This window comes from Stigmatopora nigra, chromosome 1 (genome assembly GCF_051989575.1).
Source record: "Stigmatopora nigra isolate UIUO_SnigA chromosome 1, RoL_Snig_1.1, whole genome shotgun sequence".
Lineage (NCBI taxonomy): Eukaryota > Metazoa > Chordata > Actinopteri > Syngnathiformes > Syngnathidae > Stigmatopora > Stigmatopora nigra.
The window spans coordinates 24,725,850-24,742,640 of record NC_135508.1 but is presented as its reverse complement, the minus strand read 5'-3'; the positions used below and the strand labels follow the sequence as shown (position 1 = coordinate 24,742,640).

Sequence of the window (16,791 nt, the reverse complement as noted above, 5' to 3'; positions counted from 1 at the left end):
CGCCCGGAAGGTCCAAATCCAAACACCTTATGATGGGGGGGGGGTTTAAACAAGAAGGTTTCCGTTACATCTTGGGATGCTATGAGATTAACTACATTTATATGACGGCGAGATGATGAAAATGATAGATCACGTCCGTTCTTTTCAACTTCAACATTTATGTTTGTTTGATATCAGTGATGAAAAAAAATAATAAGTGGGCCCAGATGCGGCAACACAATAGGCGTCATGGCAACAGGATTATGAAAGGTTTCGTCACCATGGAGATCAAAGAGATGCGACACAAGTAGGCTAATTTGTAGCCGTGATAATGGATGTTTTGAATGGGCATCAAATTGTAGGTCAAAACAGACATTTGATGTAATTTATGCACTCTGTTTTTGCTCTTAATATGTTATGTCCTCAGGTGGTAATCTCAACCATCCCAATGTTGTATTCGTAGTTCCAACCTTGGCAATTGTGCTAGCCGAGTGTTTCTGTTTTTCGGTTCGAGCACATGGTGCCTAGACTTTTTAAGGGGCCTCAATCACTTCACTTTGGAGACAAGTGAGGATGTGATCAAGGTCACCAACGCAGTGTGACTAGAACCTGCTAGAGGAGAGTGGTATAGGAAGCTACAAAGAAGTACACGTGCTTGTAGGTTTTTGATGGCCATGATGACTAATGTGCACATATACACATTACTGAGGGAACTTTTTCATTAGGAAGGAAATTTGGGGGATGGTGGTGGTGTGGTTGGGGGAGGAGACTGTGTTCTTTTCTTCTTCAAGAGACCTCTTAGAGTCTAATGAAGGATGGAGTGACAACCCTGAACGCCTCACCACCTGACAGACGGACAGATGCCATCAAAGAACGGAGAGACCTCCTGATCGCAGCCGGTGAGACATTTGGTGCGTTTAAATGACGTGGCATGAGGTGAGGAACATTATTTTATTGTACTGCTGTAGAATGGGTTATTTGGAATTATGTGTTATTGATTCCTGGCAAAATTCCTGGAATTTTCAAAGTCGGATCCTTATCATGGTATTTAACTGAGACAAAAACATATTGAAAGTTCCTAATAGGGAATTTATTCATATAGTTTCCCAAAAATGTTTTAAGCATCTAAGTTAGCGTAATTTTTACTATAAGATTTACATTCTCTTTGTGTTGCAAGAACTAATGTGAGTTAAATGGAAGTATTGGATGAGGCATGTAGATTAAAAAAAATCTAGAAAGTGGGTAACCAGAACCATCTATTTTGCAAAACCAAAATTGTAGGTTTAATGTGATTAAATGTATCTGTGTATCAGATAAACCGTACCTTAAAATGGCCCCTCAAATTTCCATTAATACCTACGAGTTTAAAAAAAAAGTAATATATCCAAAATAGCACATCTTAACCCTGCATGTAAATTTGAACATATTTCATAAATATTTTGAAATATTTAAGCTGTCATCAGTCCAAACAGCATAAAATTAACAGTTAGTGTACATACTGTACATCCATACTGAAAATGTATTGTCCACTTATGCATGTTATTTTTTAAATCAAATGCATCCATTATTTCTATTTTTTTACATTTTAATATTTATTTTTAGAAATGGTATTAATAATTTCATCTTTATACCATATATATATATATATATATATATATATATATATATATATATATATATATATATATATATATATATATATATATATATATATATATATATATATATATATATATATATATATATATATATATATATATATATATATATATATATATATATATATATATATATATATATATATATATATATATATATATATATATATATATATATATATATAAATAATTTCATCTTTATACCATATATATATATATATATATATATATATATATATATATATATATGATATAAAGATGAAATTATTAATACTATATTTATATATTATAAAATGATCTATGAATCAAATGTTAATTGAAAAAAATAAATTGAAATCAGTAATTAGAATGATAAACAGCGGGTAAAACCAACCAAAAACACTATAGTAGATTTTTTTCAATTTTTTACTGTTTACTTTCAGTGTCTTTGACAATGATACATGTCCAATTTTCTTATTTTTATCCTTTTCTGTGAAATTAAATGAGACGTCTAATCAATTTTAACTGCGAGGCTGACAGCAAATTAACGTTCATCTGTTTGGATTGGAACACCTACTATTGCTGTCAAATGAGTAAAACGAGCATCAGTAGCTCAGTTTTGACAAACGTTTCGACAAATGTTTTGTGTCTTCACCCCGAGGAGCTACGGAGCCGTCAGTTCTGGCGAGCCGTGATAGCAGAGATGATCGGTACGCTTATATTGGTGAGTGCTGTGCTGGGTGCATCCGTACTGGGTCATGGGGAGGACACCGGGAGACCCTTATACTCAGCGGTGGCAGTTGGTGCAGTCATTGTACCTCTCGGACACTGTTTTGGTGACATTAGCGGGGCACAGGTAACTCAGATGATTCAATTTTTCTTCTTCCTGTTCCTTTTTGTTCTTTAATGTAAAATATTGGTGTTGTTTGTGCTCAGGTTAACCCTGCTGTCACGTTGTCTTTGCTGGCCACCCGGAGGCTGGAGGTCATGAGGGCTCTCTTTTATATAACTGCCCAGTGTTTGGGGGCGACTTTAGGGGCTTGGGCCCTCTATTTGGCTTTGTCCAACAAAAGCACTGCAGACTACTTCGTCAACATGGTTTGTTCTTTCAGAAAACATGGTTTACATTAGAGGTGTCATTTTTGTGGTGGGCCACTATGTAGTGATGGTTTGCCTCGAATGACTGTCAATGAATGATTGCTTCATATTATTACTGGTCTTGGAATCAGAAGTCCTTTAAAGAATTTATGATAAATAAGGACTATTTTTAACAGTAAAATTCTGTCATTTTCAGCATTCGTGCAGAATCTTAAAGAACCACTGTCACATTTCGGGGTACATGCACTGCACGCAAATTTAATCCCAGTTCAAATAGTCCAAAATCGGTAATTGAAAGAGACTTGTGTTTACTGAGTCTTACCCTCTCCTGTGCAGTTTCATTTTTGTGGCAGACAGCATTTTAGTTGATTTTTTTTCTCTCAAACAATTCAACCGTGTATTTTGAAACAATGGTTAATAAGTTGTGATATCACCAGATGTAAACCAGACAGAAAAAAACCCAAAATAAATCTGAGGCCCAATCAAACCAGGCCATGACTGGTTTATCAAATCTGTACCTCTGACAGCACGTCACTGATTACCATGTAAACACTAAAAAAATTGACAGTAGATAGAAAGATATATTAACCTACAGTAATATGAGTAGGATAAAATACCCAACATTCTCTTTTTCGTATATTATTTTTATTCGGGCAAAAATCAGTCCACATGTGAGTATAGAAGGGAAAATTAAGTTGGTTATTAAGTTTTTACAGTCATTACACGTTATTACATTAAGTTATTACATTATTAATCAATAAGTGCTAAATCTAAATCATAAATTTAAATGTTAAATCTAAAGCGTAAATCAATTATTTTCCGTATTGTCACAGGAATGTTGGTGGACTCACATTTGATTGGGTAAAACACAACTGGCATATTAAATGACTGCTCATGGCAAGTGAAAAATGGCCATTTATTCTCCACTATTATTCAGCAAAAACAATGTCATTTTCCAAATTGTTAATCAACCCTCCTTCACTTGAACATAAAGATTCCGAAAAAAAGTTTTACATTCATTTACCTGGATAAAGTCCTTAAGCCATTTAGGCACGCCGGTTATTGATTGGTTGTAATTTATACTCTGCTATATTACATGAAGGTACATGTCAGAAACTTTCATGTATTCTGAAAGTTCCTACATTTTGGTGAGGTAGGTAAATCTGCGGCAAAATTGACATTACTTTTTCTTGTAGATCAGAACTGGCGAACGCGTGGCCCTCGAGCCGCATTTGGCACCCAGCCAAAAATGAATGTGGCTCTTTGCTTCTTATTATATTTTTTATAAATTGTCGCTCTTTGCCTCGTTTCATGTTTCTCTTAATTTTTAAAACACTTAAAACGTCTAAAACACACTCTAATTCTTCAGGGTCCATTGAAATAAATAAATTACATTTATAATTAGCCAGTTGACTATCTTAAAAATGTTTGCTCTTAATGTCTAACTTGTTCGCCATAGCTGTTTTAGATTGTCCTGAAAAGTTCTTTTCAAAAAGAAAAAAAATGCCACTTTACGAAACCTGTACAAACCCTGTTTTGGCATTGATCAAATATGCACTACTTCACAGCCAGACACTTTTTGTACATGCGCCGGCTAATTAACTCATTGACTGCCATTGACAGGGATAGACGTCCAACCATGTGTCTCTTTTCATCCATCTGTTGTAGATTTAAGAGATTGCCGCTCGCAGACGTCCAGTCCATTTGAGCTGGCTGGTCTGCAGCATGTATTTTTCAAAGACCTTGTCCGTATTTGGCAGCCAATGAGTTAATTTGAGTCAAATTGATTGTAATTTTAAGGAATTGCATCATTTCCATGAAAAATGAAACAAATGTCTTCCGGCATCTTCGCTGCTTGTTGTGCAGGTGCCCATCGACTTGAATGCAGCACAGGCCCTCGGCATTGAAGTCTTATGCACCTTCCAGTTGGTTTTCACTGTTTTCTCAGTTGAGGCCCAGCGGCGAAGGGAAAGCCCAGAACCAGGAAATCTTGCTATTGGACTGGCACACACAGCTGGGGTGATGATAGGGGTAAGAGCAGATTGACGCTGTTTATATCTTCATCTTATCTCATTTTCTGAACCGCTTTATCCTCATTAGGGCCATGAGGGGGGGGGGGTGCTGGAGCCTATCCCAGCTGACTCTGGTCAAGATGGGGGGCACACCCTGAATCGGTGGCCAGTCGATCGCAGGGCATAAAGAGACAGACAACCATGCACACTCACACTCACACCTCCAGGGCCAATTAAGAGTGTCCAATCAGCCTCCCACGCATGTTTTTGGAATGTGGAAGGAAACTGGAGGACCCGGGAAACCCACACAGAACAGAAGACGTGACCTGGATTTGAATTGAGGTCTGAAGCACTAACTGCTCACGCCACCCCTGTTTTTTTTAAAATCATGTACTCATTATTTACAGTTTAACAGTCTACACTCACTTTAATGTATAACATTGTAAATTGTAGAGAGAAGCATACATTAAACACATGGTGTGGTGTTGTTCAGGGGTAGAATAATCCTGCCCCAACGCAGAAGTTGTGGGTTCAATTGACTCTCCTGGTAACCTTGTCTGATATTGTATAGTATGCGTATTTACTTATTTTCTTTAGGTCATCAAACAAATGTAAATATCAGACAAATATAACAAAAGCAAACATAAACTGCAGTCTTTAAAAAGTGATTATAATCACCACGGAAAAAAATATACATTCATTGTGTGAAAAAGTCTTTGCTGCCTAAAACCTAGTGAATAGAAGGACCACCCACAGTACCAGCATCAACAAGCCTTGTTCAATTTGATAAAGAGAGTGAATATTTTAAAATGACCTTCAGTTAAAAATAGGCCTGTTTATACAATGTAGGTTTATTAATGACATTATACGGTTTATTGACATCAGAGTGAATGCCTCTAAATTACTTTGTGCTCTGATTGACTAGGATGGGCTTATATTATTTACACCACAAGGCGTTGTAGAAGATGAAATATGATTTGGCCCATTTTGGCTAGTTTCACAACTCAGCCTGAAATCATGCAATTCCGATTTTCTTTTCATAATCATTCATTAAGGCTTGTGGTTGCTTACATGTTGTTTTCCGAGCAGGCTCGGTTTTCTGGTGCCAGTATGAATCCTGCTCGCTCTCTGGGTCCGGCTCTCGTCACAGGATTTTGGGAAAACCACTGGGTGAGAACTCTCAATCCTAATACTGTCTTTCTGGGTGTTATATTGCACCAGGTGTTTCAAGTGTTTCACTGAAATGACAAGGTTCACTCCATTGCATCATTCTAACAGTTTTTGCCAACTTCTGCACACGAGTCTTTCCAGAATTGGGGAATATTTTCTTTGTCCATCACGACCTCCAACCATATATAATGTATTATTATAATACATACTTTATGTAGTATGTTTCTATTCATATATATATATATATATATATATATATATATATATATATATATATATATATATATATATATATATATATATATATATATATATATATATATATATATATATATATATATATATATATATATATATATATATATATATATATATATATATATATATATATATATATATATATATATATATATATATATATATATATATATATATATATATATATATACATACATACATATACATACATACACACACCCTGGGGCAGGGCACAAGGAGAAAAACAACCATTCACGCTCACACTCATACCTTGGGGCAATTTGGTGTCCCATCAGCAATCCCATGCATGTCTTCGGAATGTGGGAAGAACCTGGAGTACCTGCCTCCGGGGAAAACCCACGTAGGCCCAGGGAAAACATGCAAATTCTACACAGGTGGCCCGACCTGGATTTGAACCCACTGTGAGGCCGATGCGTTAACCACTTAATCGCCGGGCCGCCTTTAACAATGATCCACTACCCCAATAAAACCTAAATTGTCAAGAAAATGAACAGTTCACGCTGCTCAATGAATCACAATGGGGCACTGTTATCTTTGTCACTGAAAACATTTCGATGCTGTCTTATCATTCGGGAATAGCCAATGAAGAATTCCATAACAATTTTTGTTCACTTGCAGGTGTACTGGATCGGACCGGTCCTCGGGGCAGTTCTAGCCGGCATGTCCCACGAGTTCTTCTTTGCACAGAGCGCCTCCCGCCAGAAGCTTGTGGCGTGTCTGATGTGCAAAGACATTGAGATCGTGGAGACGACCAGTATGACTGGCTCGTCCCTTTCGACCGTGACTCAGAACGCCAACAGATCAAAACAAGCCCACAAATAAGACAATAACTGATGGCACTAAATGGGAACACACAAAGGCTGAATGTTTGTTTTGCTTGTTTTGGAGCTCAGAGACAATATTTCATTCTCTCTCGCTGTGCTCATTTGCAAACCATGAAACTACATAATACATGCTAATTGAAACCCTCCTAAAACCAAGCCCACGCTCATTGTTGTTGTGTACATTGCATCCTGAGGGCAGCGAGGCTTTGAAATGCTAAAAAGCTTCAACAATGATTTTAGTTCCTGCCTTGGTGTTCGTCTCTTCTCTTAGGCCTTCTATTCACAGTCAAACAGATCCAATCAGATTAATAGCCACATAGAGGGAAGCACATTCAGTGATTATAATTAGTGTTGCAAGGAAACCATTTATTGGCTCTCAATAAATTATGGTTTTGGCCAATGCTGTACTGATACCCCACTTTTGGGGAAAATGTATACAGTTGTGGTCCAAAGTTTACATACACTCTGATAGAGTGATTGGAAAAAACACTTCTCTGTCACAAAAAACATTTATGAAGTTTGGATCTTTTATGAAAAAAAGTGATCAAATCTGCTGGGTCAAGAGTATACATACAGCAGCAGTAATATTTAGAAATATATCCCTTGGCCATTTGCACTTGAATTAGGTGCTTTTGGTAGCCATCCACAAGCTTCTGGTTGAATCTATGACCACTCCTCTTGACAGAATTGGTGCAGTTCAGTTAAATTTGATGGCTTTCTGACATGAAATTGTTTCTTCAGCATTGTCCACAATTTCTCAATGGGGTTTAAGTCAGGACTTTCGGAAGGCCATTTGAAAAACTTAATTCTAGCCTGATTTAGCCATTCCATTACCACTTTTGATGTGTGTTTGGGGTCATTGTGCTTTTGGAACACCCAACTGTGCTCAAGACCCAATCTTCAGGCTGATGACTTCAGGTTATCTTGAAGAATTTGAAGGTAATCCTCCTTCTTCATTATCCCATTAACTCTCTGTAAAGCACCAGTTCCATTGCCAGTAAAAACAGCTCCACAACATAATACTACCACCACCGTACTCGACGGTAGGCATGGTGTACTTGGGGTTAAAGGCCTTACCTTTCTCCTCCAAACATATTGCTGGGCATTGTGGCCAAACAGCTCGATTTTTGTTTCGCCTGACCACAGAACTTTCCTCTGGAAGGTCTTATCTTTGTCCATGTGATCAGCAACAAACTTCAGTCGAGCCTTAAAGTGCCACTTTTGGAGCAAAGGCTTCTTCATTATTGCACAGCAGTCTCTCAGTTCATGGAGATGCAAAACATGCTTGACTGTGGACACTGACACTTGTGTTCCAGCAGCTTCTAATTCTTGGCAGATCTGCTTTTTGGTGATTCTCGGTTGAATCTTCACCCTCCTGACCAATTATGTCTCAGCAGCAGCAGGAGATAGCTTACGTTTTCTTCCTGATTGTGGCAGTGACAGATCAGTGCGATACACTATACTTACAAACAATTGTTTGCACTGTTGCTCTTGGGACTTGTGAAATGGCTCCAAGTGACTTTCCTGATCCATTCAGATCCATGCTGAGCTCCTTTGACTTTCCCATTGTAGCATTTGTGGGCGTTTGCGTCCAAAGAGCCCTATTCAAATGGCCTCAGAGAAGTCACCAGCCGTAGTCACTCATAATCACTCACAAGAAGTTAAGAGGCCATGCTATGAAGCTCGTTTCACTGACACAACTTTCTAAGTCACCAAAATTGCTAATTCGTGTTGTTAGATGTATATTCTTGACCTAGCAGATTTGATCACTTTCACTTCATGAATGTTTTTGTGACAAAGAAGTATCTGTTCCAATCACTGTATAAGAGAAAAATCAGAGTTGTAGAAATAACAGGGAACTCAAGAGAGCCATGACATTATGTTCTTCACAAGTGTATGTAAACTTTTGACCACTTGACCACAACTGTGTGTGTGTGTGTGTGTATGTGTGTATATATATATATATATATATATATATATATATATATATATATATATATATATATATATATATATATATATATATATAGAGGAAAGACTACAGTAATCCCTTGATTATCGAAGTCAATTTAGACCAGACATGGCCGCAATAAACGAAAAACCGCAAAGTAGCGTCACCCCTATTTTGAAAAAAAAAAAAAAAAAAAAATTCAAATAATATATATATATATATATATATATATATATATATATATATATATATATATATATATATATATATATATATATATATATATATATATATATATATATATATATATATATATATATATATATATATATAATTCCAACTGTTAGTTTTTAAATTGTTTGAAATATCATGTTTTTGCAAACTACTAAAAAAGTACAGCATAATGAAAATAAGTTTATCTTTGTGTTTAAGTCCTTCAGTCAGTAATTCAACAGTGTGTCACACGTTAGTCACACTTGCATGTTGTGCAACGCGCAAATATTGGTCCTTTCGGAGACGCCTTCAACATGGGATATTTTGTCAAATAAGAACCAATAAACCTCTGCAAGAGTCTGGGTTTCTTATAAGAAGTTTCTTCCAAATTGCCATCCATTTTGTACTTATCCCAAGCAGGCATATTGATAAGACTTACCAGTGGTGTGTATGCCAACGCAACCCTAGAAATGATAGGATTTTTCTAAACAAAAGACGTGGTTTAGTATGCCTTAATAATACTTCATGAAAAAAATGCAAATGAAAATGTTAAAGCAATAGAGGCTACCTATGCAATTGATTACGAATCGATTGCCACGCTGAAGTCGCAGAAGACAAATCATTCGTCAAAACTTGTATTTTGGATGATTCACAATGAGCTTGTGTTACCAAATTCTTTCAGTTTACAGTGCAGTTGAAGCAAGATGGCCTGAGCCGTTGCAATGGTGTGAATTTCGATGAATTTAAATTGTAAATTTGGTACTTTTCCGAAATGGTTGCTTCAAAAGCAATTTAAGTGAACATTTTTCGAGTTTAGGGGGGTTGTCCCGGAGTTTGTGTTGCATTTCAGGAGAAACTCCTGAAATTCCGGCGGGGTTGGCAGCTCTCACTTGAATTAAAAGTAATTTGGACATGCTGCTCAATGTCACTGAGTTTCATTTATCTGCTTACGGAAATATAAGGCGGGGGATGAGGGGATCTTGCATTTACTCATTGTCAGCCATTTACAACTTTAGACACAATTAATTTAAATTGGAAGGAATAAACGAGAATGCTCATATTTCTGTTCCATTGATGGTCTTTGAGTACCCATTCATTTGATCGTCTCTCCCAATCCAAATCGTTGGGATGTTCATACCTGTCAACCTCTGCCGATAACTGCCCTTATAAATGATTATGATTCCCCGTACAAACCCCCAAAAACAACGTACAAACACCGTACGATGCATGTTTACTCGTGGTAACTCGTTTCTTACTAGGTGGCTCCTTAATGCTTGCTTCCACGATATTTACTCTATATATATATCTACGCATGCGCATGTCATCCTTTATCGATATTACCGTACGCACCGCTAAAGAAATACATACAATTGAGGATAATTGTTGCTAGTGTACCGTGACAATAATAACGATCGATGACAGTAGTGTCGTTGGCTACCAGCCTACAAGACTATCTGGGTTTTAGCCAAACCGGTCTTGTTGAGATCGGTTTTCATAAATATTGGCGATTTAAAAAAAAACATTTTCCCCGTACAAAAGTCGGTGTACGGCGTAGATGATTTGAAATGGTAAAAAAAATATATAAAATATGTATAGGTATGGATGTTGCACGTTGTAAATGGCAGTTAATGAGTTGATATGTAATTTTTGTTCGGTCTATGGTTTTTGTAATTGACGTAGGCTTAATTTTCTTTTGCATGTATTATTGAAATGTTTCCTAATATAAAGAGAACAGTCACTTACTTTCGATGTGCGTACATCATGTTCATCGCCGACCTACATATGCTTAAAAAATGTCCAACATTTTAACCAAGAGCAGCATTACAAATAGCACCCCATAGACAAACCCCTGTTGCTTTTACCTCAACTTTATAAACTATATCCTATGTAAACTCACTCATTGCTACGCATTCAGTTATTTATACCAGTCTGTTATCAGAAAAGTTGGTTTGCATCGTTAGTCAACGGCAGCCTCGCTTGTACTTGAGAAGGGGAGAATGAATGAATGAATGAAATGGAATGTCTTTTTATCTCCCCATTTTTCGGTAGTTTAATTAACGTCACCCAGTTTTTTTAATGCATTATGGGATCCAGTGAGCATTCATATTAAATATATTGTAGCAAGGTATCCTTGGTAAAATGGAAAACCTTAAATAAGAAAGTAGTGACAACACCCGGTAGGTCATCCTGACAACACAAAATCAGATTTAAAAAAAATCAGAGCAAAGGAGTTTCTGTCTATAACACAAAAGATTGGATTTGATAACTTTAGTCATCCCTTATTCAGGAAATTTCCTTGTCACGGTAGCAAGAGGGTGAGAATGCAGATAAAGGGAAAGACATTTTAGACATAAACAGATAGGTAATAAACAAGTGAATAAATAAATAAATAAAACAATACATAAATAAGTATAGAAATAAATGAATGAATAAATATCTAAAGAAATAAAAACAATCAGTTGATCTCAGTTTGTGGCCATGTTTTCAGCACTCATGTATTTAGAATCATATCATCTGAATGAGTTTACAGTCCCTTTAATACGTGCTTTGTAGGAAATTGCTCTAACACAAAAATATTTTCACCGGCAGTATAAACAAGGTCCCGATAAGGCCCTTCAAAAACAAAATTTGATCTACAGTAAACTAATCTACACACCCACACATTGTGCACAAAAGCCGTAACTACGGCCTAGCTGGCAGCATTTTACATTGTGTCTACTTTCCAACATGTATAAAAGGCAGTTGAAATGGCAAAATCAGCAATTTTCATTCACTTCCCCCTCCAGCAGAAAGAGTGATCTGGACTGCTCAGTAACCCCAGCATGCACCCACTGCATCCCCAGTGCACCTCTGACTCACCCACAGAACTTTCAGGGCTCTGCTATTATTCATTTGGGGAATGATTGTTCACTATGTTCCCCAACATGAAATCAAAACATGGTGTAAGAGTCATTCTCTTAAGATTGTTGTTTTTACTGTATGAAAATCTCAAAATGAAGCGTTCAGTACTCACACTTTACGCACACATTTAACATATTCATCGGTTAACATTAAACTGGACGACTTGGCTTTACGTTTTTGTCTTGTCTTTGAGCATCGGTAGCCGTTACGCATGTTCCAGACAATGCTTTCACGGGGTCAGGCTTTTCGCTACATGGGTCACTTCACCGGCTCTTCCGGGGCCTCAACTGTATTATCTATGTGCGTCAGCTTCCGTCAGCGTTTGTGTCCTCTGATTGTGACAGTTATGATATGTCAACAGATGACATACGACTTCCCTGTAAAGATAGCGTCCACCGCTAGGCACCAGCAGCTCTTAATGTCTTGTCTTAATATTAGCTGGAAAAACGAAAAAAGAAAGTCATTTTTTTTCTGGGCGCCACTCACTTTGGAAAAAGTGCTGCAGTTCAGTCTCGTTTTAATGGTTTCAACAGGTCTCTTTGACCCTTGTGTAAAGATGACGGCGAATGGTTACATTTGTTTAATTTAGGATGTCCGTGGATGCTGCCCCTCCCTCTCTCAGTCCTACTGGGGGGATTATGGCGTCATTTGGGCCCCCCAGAGGGTGTGTTATAAAGCCTGAGTCAAGCCCTCTACGCTTCGTCAGAGAGGCTAAAGGTTTACCGGACACTGTACCGGTCAATCTGGAAATCTCTACCATACATCTTTTGAGTTGGTGTCCACCTCTACCTGAGACTTTTTTAGCTACACTCCCACTCAGCTGAAACTTATGTCTTTGAAACAGGTGGACAAAGGTGGTAAACGAGCAGAAAAAGGTTACGCCACTTGGTGAAGAATTTTCTCAATTCTGTAAACGGCTGAAAAGGTTGAACTTTTGTCTGATTGCTGCCAAATAAGTGCCTTCCGCTAAATTGCGACCATGTGGGAGTTTCGATCCATGAGTTTCTGGAGGGCGGTTTTCGCAGAGTTCTTCGGGACCATGTTCTTTGTATTTTTTGGTCTGGGCGCTGCCTTGCGCTGGACCACCGGGCCCCATCACATTCTCCATGTGGCCCTGTGCTTCGGATTGGCAGGCGCCACCCTCATCCAGTCCATCGGCCACATCAGTGGCGGTCACATTAACCCGGCTGTTACCTTCGCCTACTTGGTCGGGGCCCAGCTGTCACTTTTCCGTGCCTTTTTCTACATCATTGCTCAGTGCCTCGGCGCGGTCGCTGGAACTGCTGTGCTGTACGGAGTCACGCCTGCCAACATGAGGGGAAATCTGGCAATGAACACGGTAAGCGGTCACTGCGGAGCTTTCGATTAAATCATTTCAAATGTAAAAAAAAAAAAAAAAAATGAATCAATCCCACCTGTCCACAGCTGCAACCTGGCATCAGTCTAGGGATGGCCACTACCGTGGAGGTAATCCTCACCATGCAGCTCGTGGTGTGCATCTTCGCCGTGACTGACGAGCGTAGAAACGGTCGCCTGGGTTCTGCCGCCCTCTCGATCGGCTTCTCAATCGCCATCGGGCATCTCATGGGGGTGAGCTGAATTGCAACAGGGAGGCAGGGGGCTTGCAAAGGTGCGCCAGGATGTGATAATTAAAAACCTTGTGTTTCAGATGCACTACACTGGTGCTGGCATGAACCCTGCCAGGTCCTTCGCCCCGGCGGTCCTGCTCAGAAACTTCCTCAACCACTGGGTAAGATCATTATATCTATCGGTGTCAACTGACATTAAAGGAATGACAAAATTAAGAAGGTTATATTTTCCGAGTATTTATATCATTAAACAGACCCAGTGAAGGATTTTTGCCACCCCTCCCAGTCTAAATGGACCGAGTGTCATTCTACATCAATGGCAGTCAATGAGTTAACTTAGGATATAACATCAAAACAGTTACAACAATTGTAGGAAGATTACTCATCTATTTAATGAGTTTCAGTCTTTTATATCACAGGTGTCAAACACAGAGCCATGGCCAAATCTTGCTCTCTAAATAACGATTTGTAAACATATTGTTACTCACTATTATAAAATTGAAATACAATTTTTTATAGTCTTCGGTAAAAGATCAAGGACAGCAGGAGATCAGGGTATATTTTATTATTTTGAAAAATAAAACACAACAAATAAATCATGAATCAATACCACAACACTTAGCTTTTCACTTTTTAATTTTTTCTTAATTCAAAATAAATATTATTACTCTGCCTTACCCATTTATTAACTAAAATCATTTGAATATAAGAATAGAAATGAAAATATGTAAGAATATTTGCTATTATTGGCAGTTATTATAGTGGTTAGCACGTCGGCCTGACAGCTCTGGGGTCCTGGGTTCAAATCCAGGTCAATCCATCTATGTGGAGTTTGCATGTTCTGGTGCCTGCGTGGGTTTCCTCTGGGTGTTCTGGTTTCCTCCCACATTCCAAAAACATGCATGGTAGGCTGATTGGACACTCTAAATTGCCCCTAGGTATGAATCTGTGCGTGAATGGTTGTGTCTCCTCGTGCCCTGCGATTGGCTGGCCACCGATTCAGAGTGTCGCCCGCATCTGGCCCTTAGTCAGCTGGGATATGCTCCAGCATCCCCTGCAACCCTAATAAGGATAAAGCGGTTCGGAAAATGAATGAATGATTGAATGAATATTTGCTATTATTTCATTCGCAGCAATTTTCTTACAAGGCATCCCCTTCTCGACTAGCTATTTGCAATGATTTTGTCTTTCACGTCCCGCAGTACATATACTGTGATCTATACACAAGATTTACAAATCGCTAAATTACATTCCCATCTTTCAATCTAAAAAAGAGTTAGTTGCTACTCTGTTTTTATAAGTCGTTGAACATCATTAACAACCATTTCTACACGTCAGCAAACATAGGTGTTCCAAAAAAACAAGAACATACCAATGGACATTTTTTACGTCAACAATGTCACTAAACAGTTCGATGGCCATTAAAATAGATGTTCATGCATCTCATAATCGAATGGTTGTCAACAAGTTGATTGATAGAGGCACCATTAGTTGAGGTGACGTAATGGCCCACTGAAGGAAACCGTGACTTTTATTTGGTCTGCAAAAATGATAATTTTGATCCCCCTTTGTCAAAAGTGCTAATATATCAATATATATTACTGTGTGTTAAATGGAAAAAAAAGTTGTATTTTAGAGCAGATCGGGTTTGTCTATGACACACAGTGGCAACCAATGAATGAATCACGATAAACAGCATGTTGTAAGACTGCAATGTTTGTATTTGTAGGTTTACTGGGTGGGGCCCATAATAGGTGGTGCGATGGGCGCCCTTCTGTACGATTTCATTCTGTTCCCACGTATGAGGGGCCTGTCCGAGCGCCTAGCCACATTGAAGGGGAGCCGACCCCCGGAGAGGGAGACCCAGCAAGACACCCGCGGGGATCCCATCGAGCTCAAGACGCAAGCCTTGTAAACTCCAGCCCTCATCCCACCTCGGGGTAGAAAATGAGGGCCATGCCCCCCTCCGTATTAAGAAGTGGACTTTGTGTTTGTGATAAAAGGCAGGCCCCCTTGCCTCCCGTCAGTCCAGTCAGGCCTGCATCTGAGATGGAGAGGAGCATGCCAACTGGGAGGGTGTTGCTGTTGAATTGAGTGTGGGGGCAGGGCTAGAGCTTGAATATCAAACAACAACAAATCACGGCACAGGTGAGAAACACTGGGTTTTTGCTTCTTTACAATTGAAAGTGAAAATTGGCGTGGTTTCTTACATGCAGCTCACATATTCTCCATTGTAGTCCCCCAAAACCCCCAGGCTTTATTTTGTTTTCTGCACTTCACACACAAGACGTGATGTATGATCACATTTGACCACGATTTTACATTTGGCCACAATTTATTCGTGGGTGTGTGAAAACTGTTGTGTGAGAGTGAATGTGTGTGCACGTGCCATCTTGTAAATGCGGGTGTCTTTTCAAGTGTGCATGTGTGTACTTGGGTGTGAGGGATGAAGATTGCCAATACAGTACCTCTTTTTTCATTTTCATTGCAGCACGACCGTTTTGTACTGATTACTATTCCTTTTTTTGTGACACACAGCCTCCCCTCACTGTGATATTTGTAACAATATCCATTTTTACATAAACCCATCCATAAGATTTCCGCCTATCTTAATCTGCACAGACTCAAAGAGATAGAATCTGAGAATTGGAAGAAATCGAGAGGTCAGTTTTACATTGAGTATATTGTTTTGATCTACAATCCTAATTGGGATAACAACTGTGTTTCAATAAACTTTCACTTATAGTAAAATAAAACATTTGATTTTTTTTCAAGGGGTCAAATGTTCGATCTGATTTATTTTACTGCAATAAACACTTTTGGCCAGAAGATGGCAAAAGTGACTGTTGTGTTGCAATTTACAGTGGTGGTTTACATACGCTTGTAAAGAACATAATGTCAAGGCTCTCTTGAGTTTCCGGTTATTTCTACAACTCTAATTTTCCTCTAATAGAGTGATTGGAACAGATACTTCTTAGTCACAAAAAAACATTCTGCAGGGTCAAAAATATACACACAGCAACATGAATTAGCAATTTTGGTGACTTAGAAAGTTGTCAGTGAAATGAGTTTCATAGCATGGCCTCTTAACTTCTTGTGAGTGATTATGAGTGACTACAGCTGGTGACTTCTCTGAGG

General features: G+C 38.4%; 2 protein-coding genes across 4 annotated transcripts; both read left to right on the top strand.

The window, feature by feature from the left end:
• Positions 1-717: 717 nt before the first annotated feature.
• Positions 718-8,945, top strand: LOC144195620 (aquaporin-4). Of its 3 annotated transcripts, none has more exons than XM_077715390.1 (6): positions 718-915; positions 2,281-2,472; positions 2,553-2,714; positions 4,581-4,745; positions 5,816-5,896; positions 6,794-8,945. In XM_077715390.1, exons 1-6 carry the CDS (start codon positions 901-903, stop codon positions 6,995-6,997), a joined length of 819 nt encoding a protein of 272 aa, XP_077571516.1. In that variant the 5' UTR covers positions 718-900; the 3' UTR covers positions 6,998-8,945. The 3 variants fall into 3 exon arrangements, with proteins under 3 accessions (XP_077571516.1, XP_077571524.1, XP_077571508.1); XM_077715398.1 differs by having other exon boundaries at positions 719-878; XM_077715382.1 differs by having other exon boundaries at positions 719-915; positions 2,278-2,472.
• Positions 8,946-12,754: 3,809 nt separating this feature from the next.
• LOC144195635 (lens fiber major intrinsic protein-like) lies at positions 12,755-16,436 on the top strand. Its single transcript, XM_077715410.1, has 4 exons — positions 12,755-13,403; positions 13,490-13,654; positions 13,734-13,814; positions 15,383-16,436. Exons 1-4 carry the CDS (start codon positions 13,044-13,046, stop codon positions 15,566-15,568), a joined length of 792 nt encoding a protein of 263 aa, XP_077571536.1. The 5' UTR covers positions 12,755-13,043; the 3' UTR covers positions 15,569-16,436.
• The last annotated feature ends 355 nt before the right edge of the window (positions 16,437-16,791 follow it).